At 41.6% G+C, this 13,900-nt stretch overlaps 1 protein-coding gene across 2 annotated transcripts in view; it reads left to right on the top strand.

The window, feature by feature from the left end:
• The window catches only part of kirrel3a (kirre like nephrin family adhesion molecule 3a), a 261,823-nt gene that overhangs the window by 143,718 nt on the left and 104,205 nt on the right, over positions 1-13,900 (top strand). For both annotated transcript variants that reach the window (XM_029699881.1, XM_029699880.1), the window contains exon 3: positions 5,494-5,643. In XM_029699881.1, the coding sequence (XP_029555741.1) occupies positions 5,494-5,643 (150 nt within the window). The remainder of the gene's footprint in view (positions 1-5,493; positions 5,644-13,900) is intronic.

The following is a 13,900-nucleotide window of genomic DNA, read 5'->3' as shown; positions in this document are numbered from 1 at the left end:
AAATTGTATTCTAAACTGAAGATCATCATTAGGTGATTATTGGAGTCAGGTGTGTTAGCTGGGGCAAAACTGTGACAACAATCAGGCCCTCGAGGACTGGAATTGCCCAACCCTGATTTAGAGGCAACAAGAGCAAAGACAAATGTTTTTGTTATACCATTATCAGTGTGTATCGATTACGGCTTGAGTACTATTACATTACTACCATAATTATTTTCTTTGTTGTTTCCACAATTCTCCTACTCCTCTGCATTAGCCATCTTACGACACTGCAGTTGTTGCGTGAGACGTATTTGAAAATTAACACCAGAGCCAGAAAAACTGTTTCTCAATCTCCCAGAATATATTAAGCTCAACTAACCCTACACACCGACACTCCAAACTGCATCTGGGTTGAAGAAAATCAACATTTGAAAGTTGCAGCAATTTATGGCAGCATCTGCTGCTCTGCCAGATGGTTAAATCACGTTTTGCTAATTTCCAAAGCGTCAGCGTGTCTGCTTCCCCAATCTTTCCTCGGGCTGTTTTGAAGACAGTATCGTTGCTCTGATGCTGCCAGAGGAAATTATTTCCCACAATCATCTTTCAGAGCGGTGTGTAGTGTGTTGTTTGGATAGGTGAAGTCAAATACTGGATAAATCAGCATCAACAACCCACCTTACAAACTCTTTTACCCAATCAATGTCTTTGAGGAGACGTGACCACTTGACTAGATAAACAATTTGAATAAAATTTTCAATAACATCACTAGAGAGGACAGAAAATATACCTGGGGTTACAATATGGCAATGGACTACAGTTTGCGTACCATGCCATGCCATGGCATCAGATTTGTTTTCTTCTTCCACAAATCCTGCCATGCCAATCTGTTACATTGTCTTCCCCTGAAGACATGGTCTGCTTTTGCCTCAGTCCCTTGTTATATTTTGTAATGGATGGCGTTTTCATAATTGGGCCTGGGAGAACAATCCTTTCCCATTATGTCCATACAATCCCACTTCAGGTCCTTTTAGTAGCATCCTGGGACCCATCACCTGTGTCACTGAAGTGCAGTGTAATGCCCGGGTCCCCAGGGGCCTCCTGGTGCTTAACCAAAAATCACTATCAGCTCAGAGAAGAGAAAGAGAGAGCTAGGGAGAGAGAGAAAGAGCGAGCGAGAGAGAAAAAGAGAGAGAGAATAATAGTAACAGTTGGGAGATTGAGAGAGAGAGAGAGAGAGAGAGAGAGAGGGAGGAGCTGTCTGTGTCTGTGTGCCTGCCATGGGGATAAATTCCATGTCTTTACGGCGGATCAATGATAGGGGGGTCTAGTGTGAACTGGAAAGGCTCTCTCCCGGCAGTGTGAACTGTGGAAAGTGTTTGCTTTTAGAGACGACAGGGAAATTAGACCTCTTAGTCAACACAACAGCTATGTGAAGGAAGGCAGCAAGGCCACATACTGACACCGTACTATTGTCCTAATGGCTATCATAACTATCATCAGGAGCTAAAAGAGTGGCTCGAGCACTAAAGGATAATGGCACTTAAAGCTAAACATAATTACCATATTCGTCTGAATAGGACAGATTATGGCCATGAAGTGGTGTTGTAAATCAAAGGCCAAAGTCAATGAGGGAAAATTATATTTTTAACTGATAATGTTTAGTTTTCAAAAAAAGCTGAAGGAGGGGTCTGACTGTCAATGGCATCGACAGCACCCTAGCCTCTTGATTGCTCTCCCCGTGTAATTTGGACTCTTCCTTTTTCCACTTTTTGTAATCGGAGCAAGGGAGTGCTCGCTTTACATGTGGCCTTCACCTTCTCTCCTGTGTTCCCTTTGATCTGGCCCTACTCAGTATGTGTCCCAAATTGCACCCTATTTCCTTTATAGTGCACTACGTTTGACCAGGGCCAATAGGGCTCTGGTCAAAACGAATTCACTATTTAGGGAATAGGGTGCAATTTGGGACGGACATCTGAAAGTGTTCATTTCCGTTTCCTCCCATTGATGTGTCAGTTAGGTGTCCTCACTCCTCCATACTGAAATACATCATCGTCCGCCAAAACCCTCTTCTATCTAAGTCACGGCATTGATCTAAGTCGAGTCTGACTAATCTTAATGGATCCATCGCCTTTATAGAGGTTATACCTGGGGCTATTATACATTGTTTGCCTTAATTGACAAGCTTTTGTCTTCAGCTTCTTCCACCATTCATTCCCACTTGGTTTTGGGTCGCTCGCCTGACACTTGATCTCAGGTCTTAATGTATTTCTGGGATTGAATGTATTCTGTGCCTCCTCTCTCTCTCTCTAACACCCCAGGGGAGGAAAAATGGTTTCCTCAGGGATCTTATGTACAGTATATTAGTATTCCCCGAAGAATCAAATCCCCTCTCAGAAATAAAATATGATTATATGTGCTTCCGGTAACACTTTACATTAAAGTCAAATCAAATCAAAGGTTATATGTCACGTACACAGATTAGAATATGTTAAAGCAGATGCAACAAAATGCTTTTGGTCCTAGCTCCAGCAGTGCAGTAAATGTCTAACAGTACAATACTAATACACAAATAATGCCAAGGAAAAAAGAAAAGGACAAAAAAAGAAGAAGAAACAAGATATTAAGAAATGTCAGAACGAGCCGTCAGAGTCCCGGATATAAATTTGTGGTGTGTAAAGACACTATGGACAATATATAAACAGGAAAAATATACATACATTATACTGTATATACAAAAGTATGTGGACACCCTTTCAAATTAGTGGATTGTCTGTCCTTGGTTGCAACACTCACTTGTTCCAAACTGTCTCTGGATTCAACGTCAGCACAAGAACTGTTCGTCGGGAGCTTCATGAAATGGGTTTCCATGGCCGAGTAGATACACAGAAGCCTAAGATCACCATGTGCCATGCCAAGCGTCGGCTGGAGTGGTGTAAAGCTTGGACTCTGGAGCAGTGGAAACGCATTCTCTGGCGGGATGAATCACGCTTCACCATCTGGCAGTCAGACAGACGAATCTGGGTTTGGCGGATACCAGGAGAACACTCCCTGCCCCAATGCATAGTGCCAACTGTAATGTTTGGTGGCGGAGGAATAATGGTCTGGGGCTGTTTTTCATGGTTTGGGCTAGGCCCCTTAATCTTAACGCTACAGCATACAATGACATTCTCGACGATACTGTGCTTCCAACGTTGTAGCAACAGTTTGAGGGAGGCCCTTTCCTGTTTCAGCATGACAATGCCCCCATGTAGAAAGCGAGGTCCATACAGAAATAGTGTATTGAGATCGGTGTGGAAGAACCTGACTGGCCTAAACAGAGCCCTGACCTCAACCCTATCAAACAACTTTGGGATGAATTCTAGCGTCAACTGCGAGCCACCCCTAATCACCCAACCTCACTAATGCTCTTATGGCTGAATGGAAGCAAGTCTCGCAACATTGTTCCAACATCTGGAGGAAAGCCTTCCCAGAAGAGTGGAGGCTGTTATAGCAGCAAAGGGGGGACCAACTCCATATTAGTGCCCATGATTTTGGAATGAGATGTTGGACGAGCAGGTGTCCACATACTTTTGGTTATGTATATATATTATATATACTGTATATATAGGATGAGGGGATGAGATAGGGTTTAGAAAGGGTTTGTACCTTAATGTAAAGTGTAACCCATATGCTTCGTGAGAGGTTAAAGTAAAAATACCGTTTCTTGCGTTTAATCAATTTCCTATGAGGGAAAACTGCTTCAAAATGTGGTTTTATGTTGTTATGCATCTTATTAACAGAGGTTAGCACAGTGTTCAGGTCCCCTTGGTGAATGTATTGAGAATGACCAACCAGCATTAACTTACAAAATCAGTAATGCCATTAACCATGAAATAGCTAATGAAATTCTAATGCTCTGGTCAAGACATATAGTACATGAATGCATTAGTGTATGTGAACAAAGTAAGACTACTAGGCCCTATACGTTGGCATCTGGCATATTATGTTGTTTGTATCAGCAGTGTTGTGGGAGTTAGTCTCTCCCAGAGTTAGTCTCTACACTATGGCTCAGTAAAATGCTTCTATGATGATTTAGGCTTGTCATTGATCCCTTGGCAGTAGAACAGCAGTATTTTAGAGAAAATCAATGAGCATTAATGTTATTTACTTTGCCCATTTGGGTTGAATGCTGCTCCCCCCCCCCAAAACCCACCTTACACCCCCTACCTGCCTCTTCCGGTCTCCTTATTTCTTAAAGTCTTTCAGTGTGCTCCTCCCTCCTTCCCTTCATTCACCAGAGCAGGTATTTCTTTTCCTGTTTATCGGTCCTGGAAAATAAAGGAGGGATCTTGCAGCTTGACTTTGAACAGCGTTTTTTTTGTTGTGTTTTCTGAGAGAGCTTTCTGCATTTTCTTTCTATAGTTGCTGCTGTTTTACCTCTCTGTTGTTTCTGTTCTTCATCCATCAGCCCTCCTTTGACAGCTCAAATGAACATTGTCAGTTTTGTGGATTTGTTCTTTCAAAATGGAAACTCCTCTTTGCGGTTCAATCGTTTGAATCCATTGCCTGTGTATCAACGCACAGAATTCCCAAGGAAAGAAATAATAATTGCAGTTAGTGTATCACCTCTAACATTGTGTTATTTTTGTTATGTAACACATTCATACATAAGAATAGGAATCTCCACAACATCATAAATATAGACTACAGACTCATTACAGGCTAAAAGAGGCCGTATTATTTTCAATTCAGTGGATCCGATACAAAATGTACTTGCTTTGCTAAAAACAATATCCGATCTGTTTAGGGTGATGTTATTTCTTAATAAAATGGTCTATTAGATATTACATATCGCTCATTTGTTTTTCAACTGGGTTATAGTAGCTATTACGGCAGACACTGGACTCGACACAATTGGCGATGGGAGAATTGAATCCCCTCAAGGGCTGACAGCTGCTCAATTTATGTGCGGGAGGCCAGATTAATGCTCCATTTTTTTATTTGAGGAAGGAAAAACAAGAAAGTCCACTGTTCCCTTTCTTCTCTCCTCCTCCAAGGATAACTGTAGGTGGCCAGAGAAAGTAATTAGCTACTATACGTGCATCCTTTACCGTGGTAAAGATGTATAATCTTATAAGGAGTGGAAAGCAACAATAACACAGCCCACATCAAATATATAATTGTAGTGAGTGTGTGAGTGTGTGTGTGTGTGTATGTGTGTGTGAGTGTGTGTGCGCGTGTGTGTGCGCGTGTGTGTGCGCGTGTGTGTTCTCCATTATAATTGTGTGTGTTCTCCTGAAAGGAATAACAAGCTCACTCTGAAAAACCAATTGTTGCTTTAATTGTGTTTCTTTAAACTAGTGGGCATTGCAATCCATATCCCTGGATAATTGGAAAACCTAGCGTGTAGACACACATAATGAAGGGGTGTGTGTGTGTGTGTGTGTGTGTGTGTGTGTGTGTGTGTGTGTGTGTGTGTGTGTGTGCGTGTGTGTGTGCGCAAGAGTAACAATGTGTGTTCTTGTGTTCCAGGCTACCCACGTTATGACATCGTGGGAGACCACAGCAAGGGTGAATACCACCTCTTGATTCAGAGAACTGAAATGCAGGATGACGCCTTCTTCGAGTGCCAGGCCATCCAGGCAGCTATCAGAACACGCCCCGCCCGACTAACTGTGCTCGGTAAGGATCGGCTAGAATACTATTTGGTTACATTCAAGATCACTAAATCATTGTGCATACAGTATGTCTGCAAGGTCCAGGTAAATGGGAAGGCGTATCAGAATGAGTGAGTCTTGAGAGAACATCCTGTTCAAGGCCAAGTAACACTTGCAAAACAGTGTCAAACTGTTTCACAGCAGGTAGAAAAAGTAGTAGATCTGGGGCACCTGAAGAGTTGACATTTTAGATGACTTAGGCTGCGTCCCAAGTGGCACCTATATAGTGCACTACTTTGACCAGAGCCCCTTGAACAGGGCGGCAGGTAGCCTAACGGTTAGAGAGGCGAGCAAGCAGCCAGTTCGAATCCCGGATCCAATGGGAGAAATCTGGCGGGAAGTGAGCTGGCAACCGGAGGGATGCTGGTATCAAATATTAGATGCCATTGCCTGCCATTGTGCCCTTGAGCAAACATTTAACCCCCCACAGCAACGGCACCCAGTGTGGCAGCCCCCCGCACCTCTCCAAAAACATGTGTCTTTCGAATGGGTTGGGTTAAATTTCGGTTGGACTTTGTGTACAATTGACCAATAAAGTGATCTTAATCTCAATAGTGCCTGGTTAAAAGTAGTGCACTATATAACGAATAGTGTACCATTTCAAATGCACACGTAAAGTGAGCGAGAGGAAGGGATAGAGGGAAGAAAATGAGGAGAGCTGGGAATACTGTAATATTGAAATAGCTCAGTAATCATTTGAAAGGTGAAGGGAACTGAATATGAATCGGCTAGAGATCAATCATGGATGCATCCTCAAATCAGGCTTAATGAGGTGATGCCAAATCCCCCCAATCTGTTTTCCATCAGCCATCATTTTGGGTGGGATCGATGGAACCCTTCGATGCAAACCCTTTGGGGCCTTGGGCAGAGGCAAGGAAGGAGAACCCTAATTAGCATTATCGATTCATCCTCCCTTGTTTAAACCATGATATATTCCAGAGGTATTAGTTAATTATTCCCCCCTTAGTGGATGCATTTTTGCCCACTAATTTAAAGTTGGTTACTTAGTGGGGAGTATGAAGTGGCCGATCACAGGCAGGGAGAGGGGAGAGTTAAGATGTTGGCGATTCGGCTCCAATAGAATTATTAATTATAGATAAGGGCACCATATTGTGGGGGGAGGGTTTAGGTTTTTAGGGCAAGAGAGACAAATCATCCTCCTCCCCAGGGCCTAGCCATTAGCATGACACTTAATCCCAGACAAATCGGCATCGCTTTGGAAAAAAGTTGCATACAAAGCCACCAGCGGGACAGGTGAGAGAGGTAATGAATGTATGGATGCTGTCATGGTCAATCCCCGCCTGTCACTTCCCCTTCGGTGGAGACAGTTGGAGACTCAGAGGCAGCCAACCACAGGCCTCACTCCAACACTTGACAGCCTTGCCGTGTTGTGCTCTCATAACCAGAGTGGATGCCTGCCCGTACACCGACTGGCTCCTCCTCACAAGCATCTGTTGATGTCAGGGATTTTATTAAAACATTTTCAGACTGCAGCTTTGATGCTTTGTGTGATGTTGAGGATAGGTGTTAGACATACTTTGGGATTCCTCTTTGGACCCCGTTCTTTGAACATAGCTTCTATAGTTGAAACATTTGTGTTTATACATTGCAATATCCTCCCATTACAATGTCCCAAAAGTGCAATAGTGTTCAGTGTTCATGCACCCCATAGGTAATCCATTACACAAGTTTTAGCTGCTGCATTAGACAAGGCAATGCCGTTTCCGTAATAGCCTGACCTTACTTTCCTCCCTCATAAAGAAAGCATTCTATTTGCCGACACACAATAATATCCCAACACACTGCAGCCTGCCTGGGCCTGAACTACAGATAAACCCAGGGGTTGTCATTAACACCGACTCCACGCAATATCGCTGGGATGAAAATGCCCTCCACCAGTGACATTTGAACTTTGAACCCCATCTGAGAGTGGCAGGGTAATCCAAGTGGCCTTGTGGCGGTGGCTCTGTTGAATAAGGCATGAGATAGTGCAGGTACAAGATCCAAAGGGGCCCTTGAGGCTAATTAGATCTCTAGAAATCCCCCCAGCCATGCAGCGGAGCCACAGACGGCTGTCACCGAGCTAAAGGGGGATAGCACGGCACTAGCAGAGGTCAGGACTGCTTTAAATGGACTTTGGAGATAACCGCAGGTATTAATCACAGACATGCATGACTGCCAATTGAGCAACAGCATGGCACGAGAGTTGGCTCAATCAGATGATGTCTTCTGTTGACAAAGTGGCTTTCTGAGAATGAAACGTGAAATGTGCTCTCCAAAATGTGTTAGGCCCAATAAACAACATTTTCCAAAATGTGTTAGGCTAGGTTCATATCTAACAACTGAGACGAGATGGTTTCATGGAGTTTTAGATCATTAGTTTGCTTAATCTGATCAGTCTAGTTTTAGAACGTTTCATGTCGGCTGCTAGAGTTTCCAAGATTCATCAATTAAAATCTTAGCAAAAGACTTGAGATGAGACGGTTCAGTTTGGCCAATCAGAGAACAGTGCACTGTGACCAAATGCTTGCTAGGTTGCTGATATTTCTCTGTAAAGTCACAGAGTATGTATGACCTGTCTTTGGTGAGCCAGTGGCTGCATGTATTTAATGTAACTAATTTGCTACAACAACTTGCTACACAAAGTACAACTTGTTACAAAGTTTCAACACATCATTGAAAGCATAAAGTGTCACCATGGAAACTGGTCGTCATTTTGATCTGAATGCCCAGTTGTTAGTCAGTTCTTCTACAACACAAAATTCTAAAACTGTCTAGTTTTGTCTCATGTCGTCTCTCCTAATGTCAGTTGCTAGATCTGAACCGGCCTTTCGATAATGATTGAAATACGTTTTTGTACAGACTCTGTATTATGACCTGGAGTGCAAGTGTCTGCTCAGTTTCTTTTAATGTGTTGTTTACTGCAATTCATATAAACCATTGCAAGCTATCTACATTATATTGAGGGCTGGGGAAAAATCTCACATGGGGCATAATTGCAAATGCTTTAATTATCTATCAAATTTGTGTAGTTATTTACTCTAATCAATGTGTGTGATTTGACAGTTGAATAAATTTAACAGAGCTCATCTTTGAGGTTTCCAAAGTGCCTCTGCAAATAGGTTTAACGCTTTGGACAAACTGTAGCCTACAGTACCCCCCGTACCCTCCTTAATTGACCTTACTTCATTGCATGCTAACTCAGTCAATCGCTTTAAGCCCTGTGATACCCAAACATTTTTGATATTGCGTTTTTGCAAGACTTACTAAAATACCTCGAGCTCTGTCTCAGAAGCAAACTGTAAGCTTCAATTCACAAGCGTCATGTTTGAAAACAACCTGCCCCTGTGGCTGAAAGTGAATTACAAGCTCAGATCAACATTGATGTGCAGTAAAATAGTGCTAAATAAAACAATGAGTTAACCCTTCCGTGACAAGTCTACACACACATCTAGACTCTATACGTCCCCTGTGAACCTCTGGCTACCTCCGGGCTGATTAACTAGTGCTTTTCAGAGCAAAAAGGATTTTACCTCCCCTCAGCAGCTTAGCAGTTATTACTGTCACTTTTGTTATGGATTAGCCTTTATGCCTACTGGAGGTAATCACCCTCTGTACCGGCAATAAAAGATCAATCAAACTGAGGAGAAGCAGCACACACCTCCTCATCTACAAGGCTGCCTCTCGCCTGCATCCATAGAGCCATTGCACACTGGTGTCCCGAACCATCCAAACTCTTCCCCCACAGTGCCTGTTTTTTTGTCACTGTAGTAACCTTGCTATGGTGATTTATGCCTTCTCATACACAGCGAGCGGATATTTTAATCCCTCATCCCAACATCCTCCTATTCTACCAATCTGCCTTTTATTTCATGTCAAAGCCAGCAGTGGCCCAGGCTAGGTATTACGAGCACTAGATTGGGAAGGGCACTTGGTTGTTCTGTGTGTTAAAGATCTGTAAGTGGAACTTTGAATGTAGAGCCTGTTGATATATGGCCAACATTCATATATTGATGCTAGGAAAATTACACATTTTAGCTCGAATTGGTTGAGTTACGAAACATTAATTAATTAAGTGTTATGTTTATTTTGAATAATGTATTTGTATGATTTGGTACTGGACACTGTTTATTATTTGTTGCCTTGATCTGGTTCTGTATTTGATGGATAATTTGCAAGCAATAAGCGTCTTGGGCACAGGAGGCTGCTGAGGGAAGGGTTGCTCATAATAATGTCTGGAACGGAGCAAATGGAATGGCATCAAACACATGGAAACCATGTGTTTGATACCATTTCACTTATTCCGCTCCAGCCATTACCATGAGCTCGTCCTCCCCAGTTAAGGTGCCACCAACGTCCTGTGGTCTGGGAATACAGCATCTATTGATTTGAGAGCTAGCACTTGTATTGATTAGGCCATCCAGATTAATGTTATTGGCATGGGGTCATTGAGATTCACCTCTATTCACTTTCTTGAAGTTTTCATCCCATACAAAAGACGGATGATTCTAAGATGATTTCTTGTATTAAGGTAACACCTAACAATGGCCTCTACGTGGGACAATTACAGTTTGAGCAATCTTTTGTTCTCCAAACGGATTGAAATAGGTATGATAAAAATTGAAGCTGTCTGTCTTATAAACAAGCCTGAATAAAGCTCATCTAATTTGTCTTGAGCCCTAGAGTGATTACAGCATCAGGACCCAAACAAATTAAGATGTAAACTGCATTAATAGAAACGCCGATAGGAGGTCATTTGTATTTTCAGCTTGCCTCCTCCTCTGCCATTTTTCATCCTTTTGTACTGTCACGGTAGATTGAGAACACTAGACAGTGGAGAGAAATGTGCAGCTCATCCAAGCAGAATTATAATACTCCCCACTCTCTCTTCCTCCTCTTTTTTTCCTCTCTGTTGAGCAGTGGTGGTTTGAGGGATTGGCGTTGTGGGCCACTGGGCCATATCTGTTGGGTGTTTCGGAGCATGGCGGGATTCTAGGGAGGTGTCCATCATTTCCTAATGACGTGCCAGCCGGGGCATGTCTGTCTCAGCGTGCCGCCCAGCCCACGGCACTCAGATAGGAGCCGAGCGCTATATGGGGAAGGATCTGGTCACACCTCACATGGAGAGTCTTATTAATTTTCTATTACACTTTAATAAGTAGTATTTAACACCTTAATAAGGAATTAATGGTGTAATAATGGCCCTATTCATTGTCTACTACAGATTAATAAGGCGTGTATGACAGCTGAATATCAGAGAGGTGCCAGTTTATGAAGGGAATGGATCTGATCACACTTCATATGAATGGCCTTTTTCATTGTCTATCAAGTCAAATCAAAGTTTATTGGTCGCATATACAGATTTACAGGTGTTAAGGCAGGTGCAGCAAAATGCTTATGTTACTAGCTCCAGCAGTTCAGTAGAATGTTTCGCAAATACAATACAAATACACAAATAATTAAAAAAATGTAAATAATCAAGAAATAACAATCCAAGAATGTGTGAGAATCCAGAATATAAATATGTGGTGTGTATAGACAGTATATCATTTGGAAAAGAAAATGGTGTGTACAGTATTAAATATATTAGGATGAGCTATGTTGAGAATACAGTATATACAGTTGAAGTCAGAAGTTTACAAACACTTAGGTTGTAGTCATTAAAACTCGTTTCTCAACTCCTCCACAAATGTCTTGTTAACAAACTATCATTTTGGCAAGTCGGTTAGGACATCTACTTTGTGCATGACACAAGTAATTTTTCCAACAATTGTTTACAGACAGATTATTTCACTTATAATTCACTGCATCACAATTCCAGTGGATCAGAAGTTCACATACACTAAGTTGACTGTGCCTTTAAACAGCTTGGAAAATTTCAGTAAAGGATGCCATGGCTTTAGAAGCTTCTGATAGGCTAATTGACATCATTTGAGTCAATTGGAGGTGTACCTGTGGATGTATTTCAAGCCCTACCTTCAAACTCAGTGCCTCTTTACTTGACATCATGGGAAAATCAAAAGATATCAGCCAAGACCTCAGAAGAAAAATTGTAAACCTTCACAAGTCTGGTTCATCCTTGGTAGCAATTTCCAAATGCCTGAAGGTACCATGTTCATCTGTACAAACAATAGTATGCAAGTATAAACACTATGGGACCACACAGCCGTCATACCGCCCAGGAAGGAGACGCGTTCTGTCTCCTAGAGATGAACGTACTTTGGTGCGAAAAGTGCAAATCAATCCCAGAACAACAGCAAAGGACCTCGTGAAGATGCTGGAGGAAACAGGTACAAAAGTATCTATATCCACAGTAAAATGAGTCCTATATCGACATAACCTGAAAGGCTGCTCAGCAAGGAAGAAGCCACTGCTCCAAAACCGCCATAAAAAAGCCAGACTACGGTTTGCAACTGCACATGGGGACAAAGATTGTACTTTTTGGAGAAATGTCCTCTGGTCTGATGAAACAAAAATAGAACTGTTTGGCCATAATGACCATCGTTATGTTTGGAGGAAAAACGGGGAGGCTTGCAAGGAGGAATGGGCCAAAATTCACCCAACTTATTTTGGGAAGCTTGTGGAAGGGTACCGAAAACATTTGACTCAAGTTAAACAATTTAAATGCAATGCTACCAAATACTAATTGAGTGTATTTAAACTTCTGACACACTGGGAATGTGATGAAAGAAATAAAAGCTGAAATAAATCATTCTCTCTACTATTATTCTGACATTTCACGTTCTGAAAATAAAGTGGTTGTAACGTTCGTCGTGAGGAATGGACCAAGGCGCAGCGGGTTGAGTGCTCATAATGAACTTTTAATGTGAACACTTATTAACAAACAAAAACAACAACACGATGAACGACGAAAAAACAGTCTTGAAGGCAACATACAGCAAAACAAGAACAACCTCCCACAAAACCCCCATGAAAACAAACTCCTAATTATAGGACCTTCAATCAGAAGCAACGATTACCAGCTGCTTCCAATTGAAGGTCCAAGCCCAATAAACTAAACATAGAACTACAACAGACTAGACAGAAGATAGAACTATACTAACAGAACAATACAAAAAACCCCGGAATACATAAACCAAACACTCCTCTACATACACATACAACCCGAACCATATAAAAAAAATACCCCCTGCCACATCCTGACCAAACTACAATAACAAAATAACCCCTATACTGGTCAGGACGTGACAGTGGTTGTCCTAACTGACCTAAGCCAGGGAATTTTTACTAGGATTAAATGTCAGGAATTGTGAAAAACTGAGTTTAAATGTATTTGGCTAAGGTGTATGTAAACTTCCGACTTCAGCTGTACATACGCAGTGAATAAACAACAGTATACAAACAGAATATGAGGTAACCAGTGTTCAATGACTCTATAGACATGGGGCTCAAGGTGCCGGGCTGAGTACCGGGCAGGTAGTCGGCTACTGATGGCTGTTCAACGGTCTGATCGCCTGGTGATAGAAGCTGTTGCTCAGTATCTCAGTCCCGGTTCTATTTCACATGTTATTTAGCCAATCACAAGACCTTAATATGGAATTATTGTGTTTTCAAGCATCCACACTTTGTAAGACTATGTTTAAATCACTCCACACCAGACCAATCAATCTGATTGAGGTGCAGAATAAACCAAACAACCTTTTCTTAACCCTTGTGTTAAGAACATACTTAACATACTGTATACTCCTAAGGGTCAAAAATGACCCGCCTTCACTAAACCCCTAAAATTAAGCAGCCTAGTTGAATATTAAACCCCAAATCTATTTTCAATGAAGAAACAACCTGTCATTCATCACAAACTTTGTGAATATCTGGGTTTTCTCTCTTCACAATCAGTGGACACCACTCATTTTTATTACAACAGACCTGTCATAATTGTTTTCTTTTTCTAAAGTAGAGGTTTATTATTATTATTATTGCTAAAGATACTGCATAGGTGTTAACATAATTTTTTTAGCAAGAGATAGCACTTGTATAGCCTAAGAAAGTAGCAGAAATATGTAGAAAGTAGTTTTGAATGCATTTTATTGAATGGAAACAATAACAGTCTTGAACATTTTTGGCAACATAGTGATATATTCTTATATATTGTACAATGAGGAAAATACAAAATACTAGTCTTCTCCCAGTTTTTGAACCATTGCCCCCACCCACAAGGTGTATAAACAACAGACAACTTTGTTCAAATTTTATCCCATAGT

Source organism: Salmo trutta, chromosome 19 (assembly GCF_901001165.1).
Source record: "Salmo trutta chromosome 19, fSalTru1.1, whole genome shotgun sequence".
In the NCBI taxonomy this organism is placed as follows: domain Eukaryota; kingdom Metazoa; phylum Chordata; class Actinopteri; order Salmoniformes; family Salmonidae; genus Salmo; species Salmo trutta.
The sequence above is the reverse complement of the archived record's forward strand: the minus strand, read 5'-3'. Positions and strand labels throughout refer to the sequence as shown.